This window comes from Erithacus rubecula (assembly GCF_903797595.1).
Source record: "Erithacus rubecula genome assembly, chromosome: 4".
Lineage (NCBI taxonomy): Eukaryota > Metazoa > Chordata > Aves > Passeriformes > Muscicapidae > Erithacus > Erithacus rubecula.
In genome coordinates, this window is record NC_136686.1 from 55,629,073 (window position 1) to 55,652,910 (window position 23,838).

The following is a 23,838-nucleotide window of genomic DNA, read 5'->3' on the forward strand; positions in this document are numbered from 1 at the left end:
CGTGTAAAATAGGAGCTGTGTCAGACAGCACTGTTTTATTATGTTTTAGTGGTTTAGCCAAGAATGCAATCTTAATTCAATCTTGCAATCCAGCCTCCAACAATAGCTTGGAGTCAACAATAGTCCTCTCCAAAGCTGAGAAGGGGACCATGGAACATTTCCGCTCAGATGCTTCATGTCTGATTACTATAGTAGAGCAGTGCTAGAGATGGAAATTTAATTTCCTGGAGGAATTTGAAATTGAGTTCTCTTCCAAATTAAAAGTAAACAAAACCATCTCAGAATTCACAATGAAGGAAGATGAGGGCAGGAGACTTTCAAAAGTAATTAATTTTATTTTTAATGTTGCAATATTGCAGGTAGATTTGAAAGGTGAAAAACTGAAATGTGAAGTTCTGAAAAGGTTGAGACATTCTGCTGTTGATGTCAGGGTTTTTATTTATTCAGTTTCACAAAACAGATTTCATTGCTGTTTCTCCAGGTATCCTTAAATAGACAATTAACAAGAAAAATGATGCTCAAGGTTCAAAGATGTTGCCTTTGAATGAAAGCAGCATCTATCAGTCTGTATATACAGTCCTAAAGCAAAAAATACTAAGAAAAAAAAAAAAAAGTATTTTCCTGTTAATCCAGAACTTTTGTTTGTGTTAATTGTGGCTTTGTACCCTTTTCAGCTTTCCCCACATCAAGAACTTGCTGCACCTGAGACCTGTTCTTTTGTTAACTGGTTCAGAGAATATAGTAGTCTCTGGAAGCAGCAGTATGTAGATACATTTTGCTGTTGGGTGAATCTTTAGTCAATTCCTTGCTGATGCTTGATGTAGTTGGTGTATGCCATGCAGTGTTCAGAAATTATTGTCCTAATTTCACTCAGTGTAATTGCAGATATTCTTACTATACAGAGTTTGACGGGATAATTAGACATTGCACTAGATTTAAAAAATATTTCTGTTAATTTAAGAGTATTAGCTTTCATCTTCACCACCCATCCTGTGTTTTTGATGCTGAGAAAGGGTGCTTGGTACATCTTCTCTGTGCCGTTATAATTTTGTTTCTTTTTCTTCATGTGTTCCTTGAAACAGGCCAGACATCTTCATAATGATTGCAGACACCACTAGACTTCTGTTTAACATTCTTCTCATTCCAGACTGGAAAAGATATTAACAAATCTGATCATCATGTTTGGGATAAGAACAAAATTTTCCTCTTCTGTATTTGCACGTTGTAATCCAGTGCATAGATTTTAACTAAAGGTCTGTTTACTGAACCAGATTTTTTTCACTGGTCTCTTTGTCTTGCAAAAGGTAGCCAAGATGAAAATGAACCCTAACTTTTCTACTCTATTCAGTTCCAGGGGAGTAATCCATTCCCATTTGCAAATACCTTTAATCATCTATCTTGATTGACATATATGTGTTGTGCTCTTGTTTAACTGGCCACATCAGGAAAATTAGCTCTTTCATCAAATACTTACCATAAGTACTGTGAAGGGAAGAGATTTGTGAGAAGGCAATAAGTTGCATTTCCTGAAAACAAAAAACCAAAGTTGAGTAATTTGGGATGTTTATGAGAATCTGTGCTTCTTAACAAAACATAGGAGCTCATAAACCTTCTTTCTAGAGATATTTTTGCCCATTTATTTAACTGATAGTTGAGTAGTGTAAAAGAGAACTTAAAACTCACCAACATCTTTATTAAATGCCTTTGACATGGCAATTGTAATTATGTGGCAGGATCCTGTAGTGCAGCAGTCTTAAGATTTTTGAGTGTAAATCAGTATAAACTTTCTGAGTGTGCAACTTCATTAAATGTATACTTGTTTATTTATAACTTTAAATGTATACTTGTTTATTTATAACTTTAATACATGTACTGTTGAAGTTCTGATATTTTTGTCATGCTCCTCATTTTGTCTTGCCTAATCCTTGTGGTGCATGTGCCCCACTTAAAAGACCACTGCTCTAGAGTAATGCTCTGCAATAATCTTCTGTAATAACAGAACAGACTTGGTCTGTTAATTTTTGGAAAGGATGCCTCATTGATTGCTTTTGAATTCATGTTTGGTTTTGTTAGTATGCTACTTTATATCATATTTTTCATTTATTTATAGAAAAATTAAAAAGATGGTAGTCTAATGATTGAAAGTGAAACAAAACTGTGTTTCCCGTCGATTACCTGTAATTTTGTCATTTACTGAGCTGAATTTTGAATGTACTTGAAACATTGTGGTTTCTCTTATAATTACAAATCTCTATATTGCAACTTTGCAATCACTATATTTTTGTTTGCTGTTGATAGAGAAGTCATGAAACATTGAGGGTTAAAAGCTCTGGAAGTTTTCAAGATAGGTAGTTTTGCCAACAAGCAGAAAAACAATTTGTAAGATCCATGTTCCATATAAACTGAAGATAGAAGAGCATCTTTAGTCCTCTAGTCTATTCCCTTCCCAGCATGGGACTATTTGAAAGAATAGTTGTTGTTGGGGCTTTTGTTGCATTCTTTCTGGTTTCAGAGTGATGATTTCAGTTACCTGAATGTAAGTACTGCATGTTCTCATACTTTGGTGCTGTTTCTATTCAGCTTGTCATGTGGGTGGATTGAAATACACTAACACACCCACCAAGTGCACATAGATGAAATGTGTTGTGCTGTGAACATGAAAATGCAGTTGTTTAGAGAAGGTGTGATTCTCCTACATTGTGAACCTGGAGACCTCTACCAGTTTACTCTCTAGAGTTACAGTCATCCTGTCAGACTGTCTTTATTCATTTTGATCAGAGTCCCAGAGCAATCCTTCCTGCCTTGTCTGATGGAAGCTGTGTCTTGCTGACTCCTCCCACCACAGGGCATCACTAGAGACATCATCAGAGACAAAGTTGTCCTTTGGCCAATAAACAAGCAAAGAGTCATTTGCAGAGGCAGGATTGTAAAAATGAGGTTGCCCACTTGCTTTTCAGAGCAGGTGGAGGCGATTATGCTGGCAAATTTCTGTCTTAAAAACATTTCTGTATGAGGATGTGGTGTGCTTACATGATTTGGGCAGACACAAACTCACTCTACTGTTGCCAGATGGCAGAGCACGTTTTAGCTCCACTCCAGTCCATGCTGACCAGTTCAGCTGGGACACCTTGCTGAACACAATACTCACTCAGCCTGGAGCACAGGCAGAGAAAGTTCATGTCTGCTTGAAGTACAGACAGAGCAAGAACCTGCATGGCCATACTAAACTAACCAGATTTTTTTTTAAGGTTAGGGTAGAAAAGGCTAAAATAAGTGGGAGCTGTGATTGCCTATTACTGGAGTGTTTCCTAAATACGGAATAGTGTATTTTATGAAGTAATAAGTTTATCTAAGAAAAGGGACCTTTCCAGCTGACAGGAAGCTGCAGGCAGATGATATAATGGAGATCTTTCCCACTGTCAAACTTGTAAGCAGTCATGGAGAGGAAGCCCTCAAAAGGTGAAGATGGAGAGTGGGTGTAATGAGGGTGGAAGGAAGTAGAGAATTTAAATAATTTTTTTATTCCCTTAACTCAGTGTGGTTGAACTGATGCCTTATATCTCATAAAAGCTGGTGAATGAGGCAGAGGACTGAAGTACAGGCTGAGGGCAGTGCTCTGGGAGAGCTGCTAACCTTCTCCCTCAGCTACTAAACTGTCCTTTGTAGCTCATTATAGAAGCTTGGCTTCTCATCAGGATTTTAGCCTGGGCAATGGCTGTGGTGTGTGTGGTTATCATGTTTGTTTGCCACTTGGAAATTGTTAAGCACTGTGCAGAGAGCACAGTCCTTTCTGGCATTCTGAAGAATTTTCCCCTGGTATTCTTAAGAAAACATAAGAATGCTTGGTGTATTTTATGTATTTCAAAGTTAAAATGCTAGAAACCCAGTAATAGAAGCAAATTTTGAGATTAAAGAGAATACGTGTCTCAAAAATTAGAATCACTGCACCAAGGTACAAATAGCTGTCACATATGCTCAAGGCAGGACATTGAATCACCTGTTGGTGACCTCTACTACTGGACATGCCACGAGACAAAATGAGAAATGATTTGTTATTCTGATCCCAAAAGTTATGGATTGCCGCGCACTTCAGACATAAGAACATTTGCCTGGATTTTTCTGGATGAATGATGTTTTAAATTCTGGATTGTTTTGAGGGAAAAGTCAGCATCAGCTGATGATCTGTGATATAGAGTAGGCAGCCTCTTTCTCACTGTCCTGGATCTCAGTAGTATATTGAGATTTATTTATATTTACTTAAGTAAATATTTGAGTTATGTAATGTTATTCATGGTTCTAGAATGTGCATCAGTTGCAGAGCACTGGAGCAGTAATATGAGCAGTAATGTGTTGGCACGAAAGGTTTATTGGGAAGTAACTGGGAAGCTTTGATTTAGCCTCATCTTGTTTTTGAGTACAATGGTGAAACTGGATTTCAGATGTTGTGAAACAATTCTGAATACTTAAGTGGCTTAATGTTTAAATGTAAAGTGACTCTTAACATAAAAAAATATCTGATTAAAATTAGTATACATTATTTCTAAACTGAGGGTTTACTGAGATCTATTTTCCAATTAATTGGTACTAGATTGTGTAAGTAGGACAGTGTTATTGTGAAGTATTATTATGTGTCATAATGATTCGAAGTATGTGCTTGATGACAGATTTTTTTTAGTGCATTATAATTTAAGAAAATAAATACCAAAAAAAGCAGAAGTAGAAAAGTATAACAATTAATTGTTGTGTCAACCCCTTCTTCAAAGGCAAACACTATATACATGCATATCACAATCACTGACTGCTTGTCCTCAGATGGTGTGGGTTTGCTTTTCAAAGAGAGTATGGGTGTTGTAAACAAGTAACTGTCCTCAGAACAGGAAATGTGAGTAAGTAAATGAGCTTGGTCTCATCTATGTGAAGGCAAGTTTGTATCATTGAGGCTTGTTCCCCTTATGTTGGCCTCACTTAAGGATCAGCATGCCGTGTTTGTTTTTGCTGCAGAAGGGCTGTATTGAAGTATTGAATTGCTCCACACTGTCACCCTGGTGTTTATGTCAGTGTCTGCCTCTCTCTATTCAGAGCACAAGGTCAGTAAGGGTTTGTGACTGATGCTCAGGACTGAATCTGCCATCCCAGCTAGGAACATCTCCCTGATCTGGGAGGGTACCAGTGATGCACTGGGGAGTGGAAGGTTCCTGCAAGCACTGGGCACTGTGGCCATGGGGCCAGGCAGTGCCTCCTGCATGGGGAGGGCTCCCCTTCCCCAAAGCTGTGCCTGGCTGCCAGAGCCCTCCTGGCAAGAGCATCTGCAGGATTGCCTCTCCTGAGCTGCAGCTGGAGGCCGGGGAAGGTACCTGTTGGCCCAGGCCAAGAACTTGCTGAGTGTCCTACCAGCTTAGTGGCACAGACAATAACTTGTCAGATCCAGGAACCTTTCCTGGCACCCTTTAATTTACAGCTGTGGGTGTAGCCAATATGTGACTGAAACTGAACAAGAGGGAGATGCAAAATCCGTTCAAGAGGAAGCATAAAGTGCTGACAGATTGGAGTATGTTTTTTCTTGCATCTGGAATTCATACTTACTTCTGCTGTAAATAAATCTCTAAGGCAAAAGTTAGGAGATGCAATTTCTTCTATAGTAATACTGCTTTTGGTCTTAAGATTTTCTTAGATTGCCAGAGCTTCAAAATACATGCTTTCCAAAACATGTTTTTCTATCTACAGTGCTTGTCATCTGTACTTGACTTATTTTCGTATAGCATTTGGTGTTTCTACCAGAGTTTTAGACTTTGAAAAGAGTACAGTTGTCCATGGCATTGTGGCTAATTGGCAACTTAAAATAGTGCTGGATGGGTGCAAGGAGACTCTTGGATATTAACTCTTCAGTGTTCAGCCCTTCTTCAAAGTAGCCAAGTATTTCTTGGAGACAACTCAGATGACACCTTTTTGCATGCCGGTGCAACCAAGCACTTCTGTAATTTAATATTCTATTTTTAGTGAATGTAATGGATGGAGATACAGGCTGAAGACTATCTATCTATCTGTCATGTTCAGATATTTTTAGAGCACTGATCTTTGTAATGCTGATCAGCACCAAATGTATTACATAAGATTAGCATCAAAATATATACAATGGAAAGTCAGCTCTGCTGCAGTTGTTCTTAAATTATTTTTAGTATTGCCCACAAAACTTGGATAGCTCAGTGCATTGCCCTGCCATTGTGCTCAGTCTCTGTAGGAAGCATTTTAAAAGAGAATTTTATCTTTTCTCAGACCTTTTCAGTCACAGGTCTCCTTCCTGAGGCTTCAAGTCAGATAGTCAGTGATGCATATTATGAAGATTTTAATAAATGCCCACTTCCCACCAGGACTGAAACTGAGACAAATTGTCTCTTATTGCCCTTCATTCCAATTTATATTTGAACATGTAATTTGCAGATGCAAGATTCCAAATTCTGATTTACTTACATTCCTAGCTAGTGTTATGTTCTTTATTGGTGCATGGGTGGCTTCGTCTTCAGCAGTTACCCATAGTATTTTCAATGTTTCAATTTTAGTGGATAGTCAAAACTAATACCTTCCCATGAAATCTATCTGGTTTACTAGCTAACCATTTAGAATGGATTGGAGTAGATTATTTGGGAATTTTTTTTACTTCAGAGGCAGACTGTAAGAAAACAGACTATATTCTTCTAATACTACTCTACAAAAAGTATTTTTGTGTTTCAAGTTTTCTGAAAAAAGTTGATCCTTTGAGTGTTTTTAAAAACTGGTTTGTAATTATTGAGGTTTAAAATAGATCTCAACTTTCTGCATATCCATCCCATCATCATAACTATTTGTAGCAGATGAATCTTGATTTTTTTTTTCATAATTTCTTTTTATAGTGGGTTTATGGTACATCTGATATATTGTAGTCAATAGAAAAAAAGTTTGCTGTTTGTTTGTGGTGAGGCAGTTTTGAAGGTGTAATGGGGTGATGCCATGACTTCACAGATCTTCCAGGATCTCTCTTCCTGAGAATGCAATTAAATGTGCTCTCATCTTGGTTTATATTGCTATGCTAAAAACAATTCCTACTTTATTAACGCTTATCCTTGGTGGCTTGTAAACATTGTTTCAATAAAGAGAATGAGGAAAGAAAAGGCTACAATGCCAGGTGGAATAAAAACCCAACATTCAGCTTAAAACAGCGAGCTGAGAAAGAGACAGTCTTTACAATGAATTTTTGTAATGTCATTTGTAGAAGAGAAAGTGCCTGTCATGCTTGATCAGGGCGATGAAGATTGAAATAAGCTGTTGTCAGGGGTTATTTAGAGGATAAGCAATATAAATGGCATATTTTTGTCCAGAATTTAAAAGGCTAAGTGCATTATAACTGATCCAGGGACTATATTGGAACCTCTTGGCTTGATCAGTGACATTATGAAAAGTAGACATGCAAAGGAGGGTGAGATTTAAAAGATAACATATTGCAATGAGAAAACACTTGGATGAGAAGGACTGGTTCTTAGTTTTCTCTGAGTTTTCATGGAAGTAGGATTTGTTTTCTGAACCTTTCAGTCTATCTTTAGTGGTTGACTAGGAAAAGGCAGAGAGGGGCTGGACTAAACAAGTTCTCTATTGACTTTGCCCCAGTCTGTGTAGTGGTGAGACAAATATCCATAACATGTTGCAAGAAAGAAAAATGTTCATACAAGATGGCTGTAATTCTGGTTTATTTTAGGGAAATGAAAAAAATAAAGATCTCATTTATGAAGGAAAGCATTCATTGAGTTAGCATTAGTCATGTATAATTCAAGGAGAAATGTATCTTACACTACCCAAAAACATTTTTGGCCCAGTTAATTTACACAAATTCCTCAAATGAAATATGCTGGAGTAGCAAGAAAATGGATGTGAGCTGCATCTCTGTTATGATGTTTACTGATGTTTATTGATATAACTGTGTGGTTTGGGGTAGCTCTGTTGGGTTTTTTCCCACCCGTCCTCTATGTGGCATAGTTAAATTCATCAAGCTGAATAATTCAATCAAGTAGTGGAGAGCAGGATGGAGGGGGAGAGAGAAAAGATTTCCTGGAACCAAATTCTTCCAGTGAAGGGATAAAAATGCACTGGAATTCTGGCATCAGATTTAAACCCCAGCAAATTTATGAGGTCTGTGATGGTTTTGAATTGAAAAGCATGATGAATCCTTATTGTAATGACATAAAGTGAGTTTCTGATTGCCTTTTTTATTATGTGATCTTATAAGAATTAATCCATGTCTCTTATTAGATGGTGTTATATTGAATTGTAAGCTTTCATTTGCGGGTGAATCACTATTCAGGACATATTCCAACAATGAGATTTGTCTGACAGTTCCAGGGAAATGTATCTCGTCCTCCTGTCTAAATGTCGAATATTGTGAACTTCAGAGGGAAGTATGAAATCTAATAAGCTCACAAATCCTCAGGAACAGTAGTGAAATGACACCTCAGGAAAGGTTTATGTAAATAACGGGTCAGTAACAATGGTGTAAGTAATGTGAAAGATTATATTTTCCCCACTCCTTTTTTGAGATACGTGAATTAATTGTATTATGCCAGCACCTTGAAGACATGGTATTACTGTCAATGAAAAACTTGTATCCATGCTATTTAAATGAGAGAACCCAAAAATGTGAATTCAATGTTTGGCACATTGAAAGAATTCATTAATAGGTATTTAAATAGAATACGTGGGAGGCTATTATGTAATAAAATAATTTCAGAATAATTGCTATTTCACTGTACAGTAATAAAAGCTAAAGATGGCAGTAGGTCTAATTTTAAAATAATCAAAACTCAAGTAAGGTTTTGTAATTTATTTTTTGATGAAAAGATGAGAAGAGCTTTGTTGAAACAGTCATTAGGAAGTACTTATATTGGTCAGAGAATATTTAGAAATATCTATCTGATAAATCACTTTTAAAAAACATTTAAACTTTTTAAAATGGAATTAAAAGGCTGGAGGAGAGTGTTACATTAAATAACTTCATGAAGGATTTTCTTTTTTCTCATGTTGTCTTTTGCTGGTTAGATCGTGACTCACATAACAAATGTGTGATTTTTAATTTTTTTTTTTTTTTAAGATATACTGGCTAAACTCCAGAAAAATCATCCAAACATAAAAGTCTGATTTTGGAAGTACTGTGTACTTCATTTTATTTTGCCAGAAAATTGGTTAAAAGACTTCTTTAGGTCTAGTATGTTATTTTGCTAGCATGTAGAAAAAAATGTGATTTCACAATCCTTACAGTATTTTGTTACAGTAAGCTCTGAGTTATTTCTTAGCAAATTACATTCTGTGATTCAGAAAAATACTTGGTTAAATGTTGATATATACATGGTAAAAGATTTGGAATTTTTCAGTTTTGGAACAGCTCTATGAGAGTTGGACCATGAAAAGTTCAATTATAAACTTGTGTGGGGTGGTAATAGACTAATCTCAGTTAATGCTGGACTTGATGCTACTAAGGGCAGATGGCAATTAAATAAGTTGATTGTATTTTTTATTTGTAGGTGAATATCATCCTATCATGTTAAACCTCTCATGTGTCTTGGGGATGGATGTCTCTGCTTTTCACCTCTGCAGGGGCATTCTCAGTAGCTGGTTGAAACCAGGAGCTAATGGGATTACATATAAGATATGATTAATCATTCAGTCATTAATTTGGCAAGCATGAAAAATGCAATAAACCACTACAGTCAGAGATATCAGGATCAACACACATTGTCCTTGAAATCCTCCTCAGACTTGAACTGGCTGGGTGATAGAAGGGGCATAATTTTCTATAGTTGAGAAATTATTCCAAGTGTTTCAGGTTTAGGATTCTCCGATATTCCTTAAAGGAACTGGTTTTATAAGAGCTTTCTGATATCACAGTTGTTTTAAAGCAGCTCATTATTTAAGCACTATGAACATTACTCACTTTTGATTACTTGTACAGTGCTTTTCTTCTCAGATGATTCAAAGACTTGGAGATAAATCCTGTCTTTTCTGATACAGAAAAACCATTTGCTGTTTTTCTTCCATTTGTCTGGCTTTTGAAAATATTAAGGAAGAAAAACCAAAACAAAGCAGAAATACCCCTGAGGAAATGGTTCAATGATTGCTGCTTCTTCTAACATGAATAGTATGAGCATCATGTTCAGTCTTTTTTCCTGGTCAAAGATGTAACACTCCCTTCAAATTTTTCTTTCCAAAGTAACAATTATATTTTCTCTAAGATTCTTAATTTGTTCACCATAGACCTCCTTTTCTATATTTCTAGAATATTAAATTTTCATTTTTCTGAGGAAGCTAGAAAAAGATATTCTGGAAGCTCCAAGAATGTCCTGAAGGTGCAATATGCATGTTGTTATGTACATTTTAAATTATTGCCTGAGCTCACAGCTTGTTCCTTTCCTCATGTCTTGAAATATTTCTTCTTTGCAAAATTAGAAGGCACTCCAAGAACATAAATTCTTACTTATTATTCTTTTTTTTTTTTTAAGCAGAGCATTCATATTAATTGATCCTCATCAGTCAAGGATCGTATTTCCACTGACACATTCATTCAAATCCTACACTTCGAACCCCTAAATTATATCTCTTCTTTTTGCAAATTATCCTCTAAGTACCTAATATATTAAGTGTAATAGCTAGCAGAGTTAAGATTCTTCTGTATTTTTCTCCTAAATGGCGCTTTTTTACAAAAACTAGCTACTACTAAGCCTTAGTGCTTTTCAGGTGGAAAGAGCTTATAAAAGGTTCATTTTGCAGTATGGAAAACATTAAACCTAACAGTAAATCATCCCAATTATTTGTAGTTTATGGGAGAAATCCCAGGGCCAAGCCCTATTGACTCAGAAATTCTCAAAATGGATTCTGTGCTTTATAATAAGTTGTTATGATCAGGCAGGAGGCCAAGTGCCAGATGGATTGATTGCCTTCTGCCAGAGGTATGGCAACATCAGCTGCATCTATTAGGGATGCATTTATTGTTGGAAATCTCAGTTTGACAACTGGAGTTCAGTTTGTGCTGTCAAAACACTCTTTAGTCTCATGATCCTGGAGTTAGGCTGAATGATTTGTTGAGAAGCCCTACTTCAGTCTTATTTTGGGATCTTCTCCATACTCCTAAATTATGATGTTTCCTGCTTTAAAGAAAATGGGTTTGCTGAGGCTGTTTCAGAGAAATCAAATAAATGGAGCTTTCCAAAACTGTCAATAATGATGCACAGGGTATCTTAGTTGCTAAGTGTGGAACAGAAGTTTTTCACAAGATACATAGTCTATGAAGGGAAGAGTAGTAAACCAGATCACAAATCAATGTCTCTTCTGAGCTTCCACCTGTTGAAAGAGAGGAGTGTTAGTCACTTTGAAGCACTAAAAGCAATTACAGGAAAACATGTATCAATAGTCTGAGCTTTCCTATAAGGAAAAGACAATCTCAGTTAGCATTTTATTTATAACCCAGGGGAGAACTGATGATTTGATTCATGGCCTAATCTAAATTCTACATTCATTGCTTCATGGTGAAAACAAGAATTTAATCCCAAGGCAATCTTATCACTGCACGCCTCAACATGTGAGATCAAATCCATGCTGTCAAATTTCATGTTTGTTCTAAGGCATCAAACACAGAAATGTGTCAAATCCAGAACACTTAATCTGGTTATTTCCAAAACATACTTTCAAAGTAGGTCTATGCAAAGGGGTACAAATACATTTATAGGGTGAGAATGCATCTGACATGATTACTAAGGATCTTTGCTACTGCTTTAAATTCCTTTTATGGCTGGTGAAGGGAAATAGGTGCATACAGGGTGCATATACTCTCTTCCCAAAGCAGGGGTTTTAAAATAACCTAGGTAAATTACTCAGTTGAAGTTTTTATTTCTCTGCATGTGGTCAGGTGAATCATTCCTGAGGTTTTCTGCACTGGGCAACTTACTGACCGAAGATGGGGCACCTGCACTCTCTGGAGGTGAAGCAGTGCAACTGTGCAGGTGTGCTGAGGGATGCAAACTAAAAGAAACTATTTTTCAGAAGGACTAGCATAGTGCCAGTCATGGCTTACAGCTTCTTGACCATGTCAGGCTGAAGAAAGTCAGATGACCTTAAGTCAACTTGTTCCTCTTCATGACATATTTTTTGTGTATTGGCTTCTACAAGTGTCCTTTATGGTTCTGTAGGCTGCCTAATATCAATCTACTGTTTAGGTCTCAGATTCAGTTGAATTCGATTTAAAAACCCCCAAAATTCTTCCGTGCAGCTTCCCCACAGCTAGTCAGCTGCTGCATTGAACCTGCACATTTCAACTTCCTACTTTAGAGAAAACACTCATATATATATGTTATATATTTCTGACATATATATGTCAGAAAGGCACTGTCTCCCAGTGTTTCTTCTCATTTCAGTTTACAGCTGCCCTTTCTGCTTTTAAATGCTGCGTGGGACAGAAGTTGACATTCACATTTTTTAGGGCACCACAAGACACAGGCTTTGTCCCAGTGCCTGGGTGCTTGACACAACAGTCCTGGCTAATATTTCCTGGTAAGACACCTCTCTGCCTCACACTGATGTGTCACCTGTTGTAGAATTGATGCTTCCTGGGGAATGGGTGCCTGTGCTACTGCCCATGAAATTACTGTAAATAGTAGACAGGCTTGAGGTAAAAGCAGAAACAATTTAACCAACTGAAGTGAAGAGTAGGAAATCGATTGCTGTACTTAAGGCAGATACAGAAATGTGGAACAATTACAGTCCTTGTTGTTGCTGCTCATTCAGGTCTAGCTTCAACATCCTTTCTTTTCCATTGTTCTCAGCTAGCAGGCTTTAACCAGACTAACTCCCAGGGTGACTGACAGCTCCCTGGAGATGGGATCTGGCCTTCAGCTGTGCTTGGTCTTTTACTTGTTTCCCAAAATAGATTCTGATTTGGGATGAAGTCACCACTTCTGTCCCCCCTGTTTCTGATGAGCATAATTCCCCCTTCCTGGCCTTCTGCCTTTCAGGATATATCTGATTAAAAAAGCATCTGATTTTTTCTCCAATGCCCTCATCAAAAAGAAGGCTCATGGACTGTGTCTTTCAGACAGCTTGAGCAGACGTGCACAGGCTTCACACTTATTTGACTTAACCTATTTACACAAAGCAATCCCCAGTGGCCAGATAACAGAGGAAGACTTACATTACCACTGGGTTTAAATGCATAACCTGTGTCTAGCACAGAGCTTTGAAAGTATTTTCTATGTAAAAGAGAGTGATACATGCGAATCATTGATAGAACTCAGTATTTTGGAAAAGAAACTGAGGGGTGGTTTATGTCCATAATAAAAGGAGAACCAGGGAGACACAATACTGACATTTTTTCCTAAGTGCATGCATGATTGTATAATGGATATAAGGGGTGTCAAGAATTCAGTCTGAGGCATTAGAATACTAGAGTAATGATAAACTGTCTGAAATCTGGACTCTTGCCTGTGACACAGCATATGTACATGAACCAAACTGGACAGAGTGCAGAACTTTCTTGCCTTGAGCAAAGTCAGAGAAATCATTGTGGTGACAGCAAGAGAGACTTCTGTAAATAGTAGGACACACCTGGCCATGGAGGTGCCAGGGACACCATCAGGAGAAAGGGTCCTAGAGAGACCTGGCCTGCCCAGTTCCAATTGCTAGTTACAAGAGTCAAGTTTTTCAGGCTCTTTGCTTTAGACCAGTGATTTTAGGATGTAAAAGGGATCAGCACATCTAACTGTCAAAGTTCGAGTGGATTAGTTAAAGGAAATTTAATATGGTAAGCAGTTTTACAAAGATTAGTTGTTTTTAAGGTATTTTCAGATTTTGCCTGTGAAGCTGTTGTGCACTATTGCCAACTGCAAGGATTCCTTGTTATTGCAGAAGGGTTATGTTTGTACTTGTTAATGTTCCTACTTAGCAGTTAAGCTTTTTCACCAGCAGGAGAGATAGAGTCCAATGTCTAAGACATTGTGAAACCTTTACAACTGAGGAACTGAAATTTAAGTAACTGGGATGAAAAATTTTACTGATTTAATAGTATCTTTTATGTTAATTAGTTGTAAATGTGGAAAAATTTAAATTACTCTGTACAGTACTTAAAAAAGCATGGAGAAGACAATTATTTTGAGTCTGGTAGGGTGGTCAGCAGAGTGGACAGGGTCTTCCTTGGCACAACTGTTTTGTTATTAATCTGTGAAGCTGTAAATGTGAGAAGCAGAATTATAAAATTCAGTTCAGGACTGTCAAATAGAAGTATCTAGAAGGAAACAGAGATGTTGTGGCTTACATGGCTGTTCTCATCAGGGAGGCAGGAAAATGCTGACATGACAATATATTTGTTAACCAGCTTAAAGATACATTTTGATGTCAAATAATTGAAGATACATTGGAAAAGATATTTCCTTCTACAAAGGCCTTGAAAACCTATTTACCCTGAAATAATCCCTAAATTTGAAGGAAGATAAATGAATGGATATTGTCAGCATAGTGCTGTGAATAAATCAGAGTTCCTGGGTACTTGCAAAAACCTTTTTAAAACTTCATCATTAGCAATGCTGGAAAATGTTAGATAACTGTGCTTGTATGCTGTCTGTGTTTATGCTGTGTGGAAGCTATGGGAAGTACAGGAATAGTCTTTCAGTAGCAATGATTCACTGCTTCTCATAAGTTAAAATGTTCATACTATGTTTGTTTCTTTTGTTCTTAACAATTTTTACTGTACACACAGTTTTAGTTTGGGAACTTTCTGTAGGACCTACAACTGTGTTCAGGTCCATGAAAGCCTCTTTCCCATTAGCACAGTGAGTTGAAGATATTTTTATGGAGAGACTTTTGGAACTAGGGCATCTTCAGGGATTTCCTGGAAGATAATTCTGTATCCTGAAACATAGATAACTAGTTAGGTAGTTATATTTCAGTAAAGCCTTTTATTAAAAGGTATTTTGCTTTCATGTTTAGTTGTACTTCTAGAATTCACGTCGCTATTTGTCAATTCTTTGTATTTCTGTGGCTTTGAGTGCACAAGAAATATTTGTTTGTTTACCAATTGCAGTTTATTATATTTTAAATTACAAATAAATGTTGTGGTATCCCTGTGAAACTGTTCCATAGTTAATGGCTATTTATGTATCATTCTGGAACTTCGATTTCTGTCATAATATAAAAAAATGTATGCTTTGTGCAGTTTAAATATGAAGAAATATTTATCTGATTTTTGCTGAAAGATCATAGATAAAACTCTTTAATGACAGGTCTAGCACTTTTGGTCCTTGCAGTTCTATTTTTCTGTTGACTTATAAGCCTCTAATATATACAAAGCTCTAAGCCATCTATTAGAAAAAGCAGAACTTCTAAGGAGAGGCTTAAATGGTTATCAGAAGGACAGGCTGAGGACATACAGAAAAATATACACTGCTCATAGAGAAAAGCTGCTTTAAAAAGTTTATTTGGCTTTCTCAGGTAGGTGATTTCACCTGACTCGGATTACAAAGTTGAAGTTTGGGGAGATGCACCATTTAAAGAGTTGGTACCAACAATTTCTGTGATCATTGCAGCTGTCTACTCAAGGAGATGCCAGCCAGGTGATTGGGCCACTGACAGAGGGCCAGAGGAGGAATGTGGCTGTGGTTAATTCTCTGTACAAACTGCACCAGGCAGTTCTCAAGGTAGGCTTATTCTGGCATTTCTCTTCTTGCCATAATGTTACCTTCTTGCTCTATCCTGTGTTTATGCTCCATTTAATGGATGAGTACTCTTGACAAATACAACCCAATTTTGTGTTTAGAGCTGCAACTTGCTGTGCATTTGTACAGCTCTTTGGGACTGGGCTGGCCCTTGTAAGAACCACTATATGACAAAATGTCAATATTAGAAGAATAAAAACATGTTTATAAAGAATAATCACATCTGACAGCCATTACTTTGTGAGCATGAACAATTGAGCTCTGCTTTTTCCCCTTGCTGCATCTGCTTCAGCCCAGGCTTATATTTTTCAGAGGACCTTCAGTGCTTTCCCACAACTGTGGCAAACTGAAAAGGGGAAGGAAAGGGTGAAATCAAGAAAAGCAATACCTCGCAAATATCTCCATACATTATTACTGTGACTAAAGTCTGGCCTGGAAATTTTTCAGGACAAAGCACAGTTATGAATAATTCCAATTTAGTGATGCCAGTTGCAACACAGTTTTTGTAAACTAAACCAGACAGATATATTGGTAGTTGCAGTTAATAGTATTTAAATCCTAGCCTGATTAGAAAAAAAAAAAGACCATGAGTACTTCCAGCTCTGGATATGTTAAAAGAATTTTTAAAAATGCTAAAAAGCCTATAAAATTTCCTTGGATTTTGCAAACAGATGGTAGATCAACTTTTAAGTATGCTTTCTCTGATGTACTTAGTAATGAACCTCATGTGTCTTAGTGTTGGAGGGAGATCTGATATGATTCAGTCTGTGAGTTCAGTACTAATCTGACTTAAAAATACTATTGTGTAGCACATTCAGGACTTTAAGGGAATGGATAGAATAGTCCTTCAGATCATTCCTTGACTCTCAACTTTAATACTGTTTTAGCTGTACATAAATAACTATTTAACATACAGTGCTATAACAGCCATAATACTGGGAAAGAACAACCATTCCTTCAAATATTTGCCACAGAACTGCTTGTATAGTTCTCCATGAATTCTATACTTAGCAGTGGGAGAAGACACCAGTTATTTTTATTCTGATTCTGTTAGCCCTTCAGCTAAATTTTAGCTTAACTCCATTGAGTAATTTCTTTGCCAAGGCAGATTTCATACGAAATCTGAGAGTGAAGGACTGATACTGATGCATTGAAAATTCTGTCTGTACAAAGCACACTCGATAGTTATCTGTAGCTATGTAAACACTCATTACTAAAGATAACTCAGTATGATGCTGAATATTATGGATTCTAATAATTTGTTGAATGCTGATTATTAACAATTACTTTTATACTTTTTAGGTTATTACCAGTCAGAGCTCATTTCCAGCAGCTGCTGAGCAAACAGTCACAACTGCCTTAAAGGTAATTGAATGTCCATATGCTTCAGGGATAGAGCTGAGCTTGGATTTGTTTGTTACCCTTAAAATGGGCATGTATCTCCCACATATTATTTTACATCAATATATTTATTAACAGGTATACAAATATTCTGACATTTCTAATTTATTGTATCTGCAGCTACATGTGTGTTACCTGTGCCAAATCACTGCTTGAGTCGTGCTTGTGTTCAGAATAGTCTCATAACGGTCAGAACATAGATGTCATCTGACTGTGAAAATAAATGTCTTTCTCTGCAGCATTCACACAGCAATAGCTGGATCCTTCATCACCCCCTTCCTCCCCAGACAGATATATCAAATTATAATTTTTATGTGACCTGGTACTTTCCTGGAGGGGGCTGTGGCTGGCGGTGCAGCTCTCCACGTCCGTGCTGGGCACTGACCTGGGAGGGTTGTGTGCAGGGGAATGAAGGGCAGCTTGTGTCTGGAGAATGTGCAACTGAGCCAAGTGTGCACCAAAACATGTACATGTACAAACCAGGAATGCCAAATTGCTGTGCACCTTTCTGAAAGCAGGCTTTTACACGGAAGCAGCAAGCAGCTTTATTTCTGTACTTTACTGGTTAAATCGGTTAAAGAGAAATGTTATTTTAGGTTTGGTTCTCTCATTTAGCATTTTCTAATGCAGAATAATAAAAAGCTCTGATAAAATGAACTGTTTCCTAAGGTATTTTTGAGGTATCAAAATGCAAATGCTTCCAGTTTTTGTTTCCTTACTTCTGCCTTTTCCTTATTCTATTTTAGGCAGTCCATGATCTAATGGGTAGTGCTGTTCAGCCGCTACTGAACTCTGTAGGAGATTCAGTGGAAGCTATTATCATCACCATGCACCAGGAAGATTTTTCTGGGTAACTAGAAATATCATTTAAATTTACCATTGCTCTAGTAAGATGTCCTGCATGTGTGTAATAGATAGTTATTGCCACAATGTCCTTGAAGCAAGAGTGCTTGTTTGTTGAGGGGAAGGCAATGCTTTATGGTTAATGAACACAGGAAGCAGAATTGCACCTATCTGTTGAAACAAATTAATCAGGTAGCATCTGTCTTCTTCCCCTCCCCCTTTTTTATTCATATCTGTTGAGTAAAATGCAGTGCAAATAGAAAAGGAAAGCTGACAAGAGGCCATTTTTGTGCTTAAAAAAGCCCTTTTGCTTTCAAAATACGGTCTTTTTTGGACAGTCTTCAAAACTGTCAGTATTCCTGTTTCTCAAAGCGTGTAGCCTCTGATGTAATAGATAAAATTAACTTTCAAAAAATTTAAATCTCAGGTTCAGTGTGTTATGCTATTTTCCCATAGCGTTTTCATTAAAATTTCCAGGATTCTTTACATGCCAAGATCTTGAGTCCAATGCATAATTGAGGCTTACTTCCTAAATTGTATTTTGGTTGTCATGTCTGTTCTGACATTGCTTGTGTCATCACCAGTTGCCCTGTTTTCTGTCTTGAAATTTCACTGAAAATAGTATATTTTCAGAGATGTTTTGAATTTTCCTTTTGACTTTTTTTTTTTAAACATTATTTTACCTTTACCTTCTTTTGGCACCAGTAACACAATACCTCTCTAGGTGGGTAAAGAGTTTCCAGCCCAAGGCTAAGTTTTGTTAGATAGTTTGTGTGTTCTTCTAAGTTTGGAAGAGCTCTTTCACCTGACTGTCAGTTAGAGAAAGAGAAAGAGGATTGGTTTGTGTCCAGAGGCTTCTGTGCTGCCTCTGTGATACTGACTTTGTAATCCTGGGTTTGGAGGAATCGATGATACTAATTTTACACAAAGAATAGGTTTGGGATTACCAGGCTAAACTTGTAACCCTGTGACATATATTTGTACTTTATGATCCACTATTAGAGTTTCAAGTCAACACCTGGGACATCCAAATTTAGGATCTGGGTTTCAGGTGTGGGCTCCAAATTGAAGGAGGCTCTGGAAGTTGGGTAGGAGTGGGATATTTTCCCCATCTTGTTATTTCTTGTTTGATCTTTTAATTCTTCATGGGTATGGCTGATAAAGAGGTATTTTTGGCTATATTTTCAGAGGGAGCTACATGCTCCGTGTTCTGAGTAGAAATGAAACTCTACAATTTATGCCATGACTTGATGGGGTGAGAAAAAAATTTAAAAGAATCCAGTAGGCTTTGGTTGTGTTTTAAAGATGAATTTAGCTGCCCCTATTTCTTTTTCTTCTCTTTTTTTTTTTTTTTTTCTTTTTTTTTTTCAGATCATTATCCGGCTCAGGAAAACCAGATGTCCCTTGTTCTCTCTACATGAAAGAGCTTCAGGGATTTATAGCAAGAGTCATGAGTGACTACTTCAGACATTTTGAGTGTTTTGACTTTGTCTTTGATAACACTGAAGCCATGGCTCAGAGAGCAATTGAACTTTTCCTTCGCCATGCCAGTCTGATACGGCCCCTGGGTGAAGGGGGGAAGATGCGCCTGGCAGCGGATTTTGCTCAGGTACCTCAGCGCTGATTTCTGCCCTTCAGTGTCATTCCACTGATGTCACTGAAAAGTGTCAATGCTTTTGTCCCCATCAAAGTGTAAGCAGGCAGTTGTAGAGATTGGTGCATACCAGATATAAACATCCTCTCTGATAAGATACTGGATCCTGAGAAATGCATCCATAGGCAGTTGAAGATCCCTGCTCACTGTAAGGCACATTCAGTGAGGTCTGACAGCTTCCTGTCCAGGTGATTGTTGCATTTAAATTTAGCTGCAGCTTGGCATGTTGTCCCACTTGGCTGATCTCTTTGGCATGTCCATCACTTGCCAGCATTCATTCACTTCATTCTTTCTCTCTCTTCTAATGGAATATGGTGTGTCACTTCCTTAATCACTCTATATATCACAGTGCCCACCGTGGCTAATGGCTAACTCAGCTGCTTTGCAGTGAAGGAGACAAGCTAAAGAAATATCAATATCCTGGGGAAGAGCTGCCCTATTGAAAACAGGAGGGCAGTTGCCTTGTGGGATCCTCTTCATGACCCAGTTGACTGACCTGCCTCTCAGCTTTACCTAACTCCTATGCAGGACTAAACCACAAAAGAAACCACCAGATTCATACCCACTACCTGTCTGTGTTATCTACTATATTAAAATTTAATTTGTCAGCAGTACCACTGTATGGTTAACATGCCAAAGAATCAGGCATCCACAGATCCATCTGAGGCTGCCATTTATTCTTATCCAAGTGGAAAAGGGAATTAGCACCAGCTGCCTGCATACTGAGTGCTGCTTTTAGCTGGTGGGTAACTGAGGTAGGAGAGGAAGGCAGGAATTGCTGCCACCTCCATTCCTTCTTGTGGCTTCTTTGTTTCATTTGCCTGTGAGTTATATACTCTTGAGTAAATTTTTTTATTCACTACTCAAAAATAGCAAATCAGCCCTTAACCACAGAAATGAAGGGGAAGTTTTCAATTGCTTTCATTGAGGAGGTTCCATTCCCTTCTCTATTTTTAAGACAATGGCATAAAATTGGAAGCAAAAAAAGGACACTTGACTCTTCCTGTGGAAGGAATAGAGAAAATTCTTGTAATTTATGCTAATTTTAACTAAAGTAAGTAATATAAATTTGGAAAATATTTTCACCTGATTGTACAGTAAAAACATCTGATCTATGCACCTGTTATAATCTAAAAATATAACTTGTTTATAATTTTTAAACACTGATTTTCCCATTCTGACATGGACTGCCTTTGAAGTGAAAAATGAAAGTATATTTTCATAAAATGTAGAGGAATTTGCATGGTCTTCCCCACTGTGCTGAGTATAACTCCTGAATGGACAACTGTGTTGAGATAAATACTCTGATTTCTTTTGGACCACAGAATAAAAAAAAAAGGGGTTGAATTCATTCCTGTGTCCTGCCTTCAACTATTGCTGCATCTGGGGGCTTGTGTTTTTCTTTCCTTCACATTGCACTGTATTCTTGGCTTGTTTAAAATTGGGCTTAAGACAAGAAATCCGTGTCCAACCAGCTGCATGGAGCCAATTCAGTGCTCACTCTATGCCTTTGAGCATCTTTGCACAGAAGCATAGAAGAAAAAGGATTGAAACATTTGTAAGTGGACACTGCCTTATATCCATGTTTTTTGGGATGTGTGTGCTCCTCCCAATAACCTGGTGGGTTTTGTGGACATGCCCATGATGCCAGCTCCTGGGAGCCTGGCAGGAAGGGGGTTGTTGCCTGACTCAGGCAGGAGTCCTGTGTAAATGCAGCTTTAATCCTAATGAGGACTAGGAGAGGTTGCTGCTGCTTTTGGCTGAGGAGGGCAGGGAGCAGGTATTTAGCTGGGCTGCTGGCTTGATGAGAAGGATAAATTTTTCCAAATGGCCATAAGTGCTGCGTGCAGGGTTTTTTTTCAGTCCCAGAAAGGCACTGCATAGTTGGACTAAAGCCAAACCCAAAGGAAACAACCTGCCTGGAAAGATATTGTGTGTAGGAGTAGGTTTGTTTATAAACTGTTTTTACTTGTGCTCTATCTTGTAGAGTAATTCTGAATTTTCTCTGTGCAAAAAAGGGTTACATGTTTCCTGCTCAGAGCTGACTTTTGAGATCTAAAACCCCTTCTGGTATTTTGGGGTTGCTTGCAACCAAAACACCTGGGCAGAAATCTGTCCAGAAGCTTTGATTAATTTGAGTTCTTATTATGAACACACATGCAATGAATCACATAACCTCAGATTGCATCAGATTTTGGGTATCGTGCTTCTTCACATTCTCTCAGGGCACTCACACAGAGCTGCCTTATACTCACAAGAATAGCTTTGGCTGAGAGTCTGATTTGAAAATTTTTGCACTGAAAACGTGTTTTACTGATAAGTTGCCTCAAAACAACAGGTGTCCACACAGAAGGGAGAAAACATTTCAGGTTCTCTTCATTCAGAACTGGGTTTGCTGAGGTTCATAACAGCCAATTTTCTGGAGTGAGGCTCAGCTACTCATACATCAAGAATTACTGGTGTTAAATTCTCTGTCTTACCCTGTTTGCAGTGTCAGTATCACATTTGGCTGTCCTGTGCATTACAGATTTCTCAGCACTGAGACTAGGTGTGTGCTACTGTGGCAGCTGGAAACACAGCTATGATAGGCTTGAAACATGCCTGAATATCATTAATGTGATTTCATGTAAATCAGTGCTTACAGGAACATTGCAAGCCCTAGGAAATGTGCACAGCACTGCAAGGTTGTTATCAAGTGCAGGGCCACAGGTCCTTGGGAGTTTCATTTGAAACATTTCCAGTCTAGAGGCTGAGTTCAGCTCTGTCTTTTCATGCTCTCAGTTTTTATGCAGGCAGTTGTACAAGATTACTTTTCAGCTCACCTCTGTATACTCCTGAAGCAGCTTGTTTTATTTGGTTTTGTATTTTCAAGCTGCCCATAATTCAATATTCACATATTTAATACCACATTTCACTTTTTAATTCAGTACTTGACAGACTGAAAAAAAAATGTATTCCTGGAGGCAAGAAGGCAGCAAGCCCTGATGGTTTTCAGCACTTCTGTTTCTGGGGAGTGCAAGTTCTTTTCCAGAGGACTTTTTGACTTGCTTGGTGTTCAGAGTTGTTACAGCACTTAGGCACACTTTGTGGCTTGTAGTTCAGGCCTTCCTAAAACCCAATGGAAGTGCTGGACAATGCAGAAAAGAATGAACTATTTTTATTGGTTCTGTTTGAGTTGATACTGTTCTCTGTATGCTTCCCTGTATTTCTTATCTGTGATTTATGGTTGGGATTTTTGGCATTGTTCAGTACTGTGTTCAGAGTTTTGATAGGGTACAGTTAATACTGCCACCAATTCTTCAAGTCTTTCTCAAAAAATGACTGCCAAATATTTGCCTAGAAAAGATTATTATGGTAGAAGTTTACAATGCAAAATCCTAGAGTAGAAGAAAGAGCTGTTCCTGGCTAGCTTATGGTTAGAATCTGGTTTCTTGATTCAATGCATAGCATTTAGAAAAATGTAAAAATATTAGGCATTTGGATTTTTTAGAATGTAAACAGGTTTGCTCATTTGATCAAACATGGTGATGCAACTGTAAAAGTGATTTTTATTATTTTTCCTAAAAAATTTCCTTCTTCGTTTCTTACAGAGAAATGAGAGCAGCAGGGTGCTGTAATCACAGTTGCAGTCATAAAGACAGAAACTACTAAAGCTAAAATACATTTAATGTTTAGTGCTAATTATCTTCCTGGAAAGAGGGAATTATTTGCTGATGTGTGTTATTTTAGAGGTGTTACAGCTGAAGGATTTAAACATCAACCATTTTGGCATTGCTGCACTGGAGACAAATCAAATTGCACATCCCTTCAAGGTCAGGTTCTTTCATATAATAATTCAGCTCTTCTGCTCCCTTGCTTGTTAAAGCATTCTGTCCTGGTGAATGGCTAGAAAAAAGCATTCTGAGGTAACATTTAAAAACTTGGGATTCATCTTGGCCAGGAGGAAATGTAATTGCTAAAAATTTAATGTTAAGATTTTCCAGCTGAAAAAACAGCTGTTTAAGTAATGAGAGATCTCAAAAATACCACAATAGGCACTAAACAATAACGTCACTATGTTGTTTTTTTTTTTAAAGCACTCTTCAATAAATGTGCATTATCTGTATCTAGACTACATATTAACTTCACCCTTGGGTTGCTGAACATAATCCAATTAGAGAAGCCAGGCATATGATGTATTTTTTTCAATATGGCCAGCCAGTGAATAGTTCAACAGATAATTGACCA

General features: G+C 37.6%; 1 protein-coding gene across 1 annotated transcript in view; it reads left to right on the top strand.

Annotated features, from left to right (window-relative positions):
* COG5 (component of oligomeric golgi complex 5) overlaps positions 1-23,838 on the top strand; it is a 177,138-nt gene that overhangs the window by 138,206 nt on the left and 15,094 nt on the right. The window contains exons 15-18 of the mRNA XM_079304319.1: positions 15,585-15,695; positions 17,016-17,078; positions 17,861-17,964; positions 19,329-19,566. Coding sequence (XP_079160445.1) covers positions 15,585-15,695; positions 17,016-17,078; positions 17,861-17,964; positions 19,329-19,566 — 516 coding nt within the window. The remainder of the gene's footprint in view (positions 1-15,584; positions 15,696-17,015; positions 17,079-17,860; positions 17,965-19,328; positions 19,567-23,838) is intronic.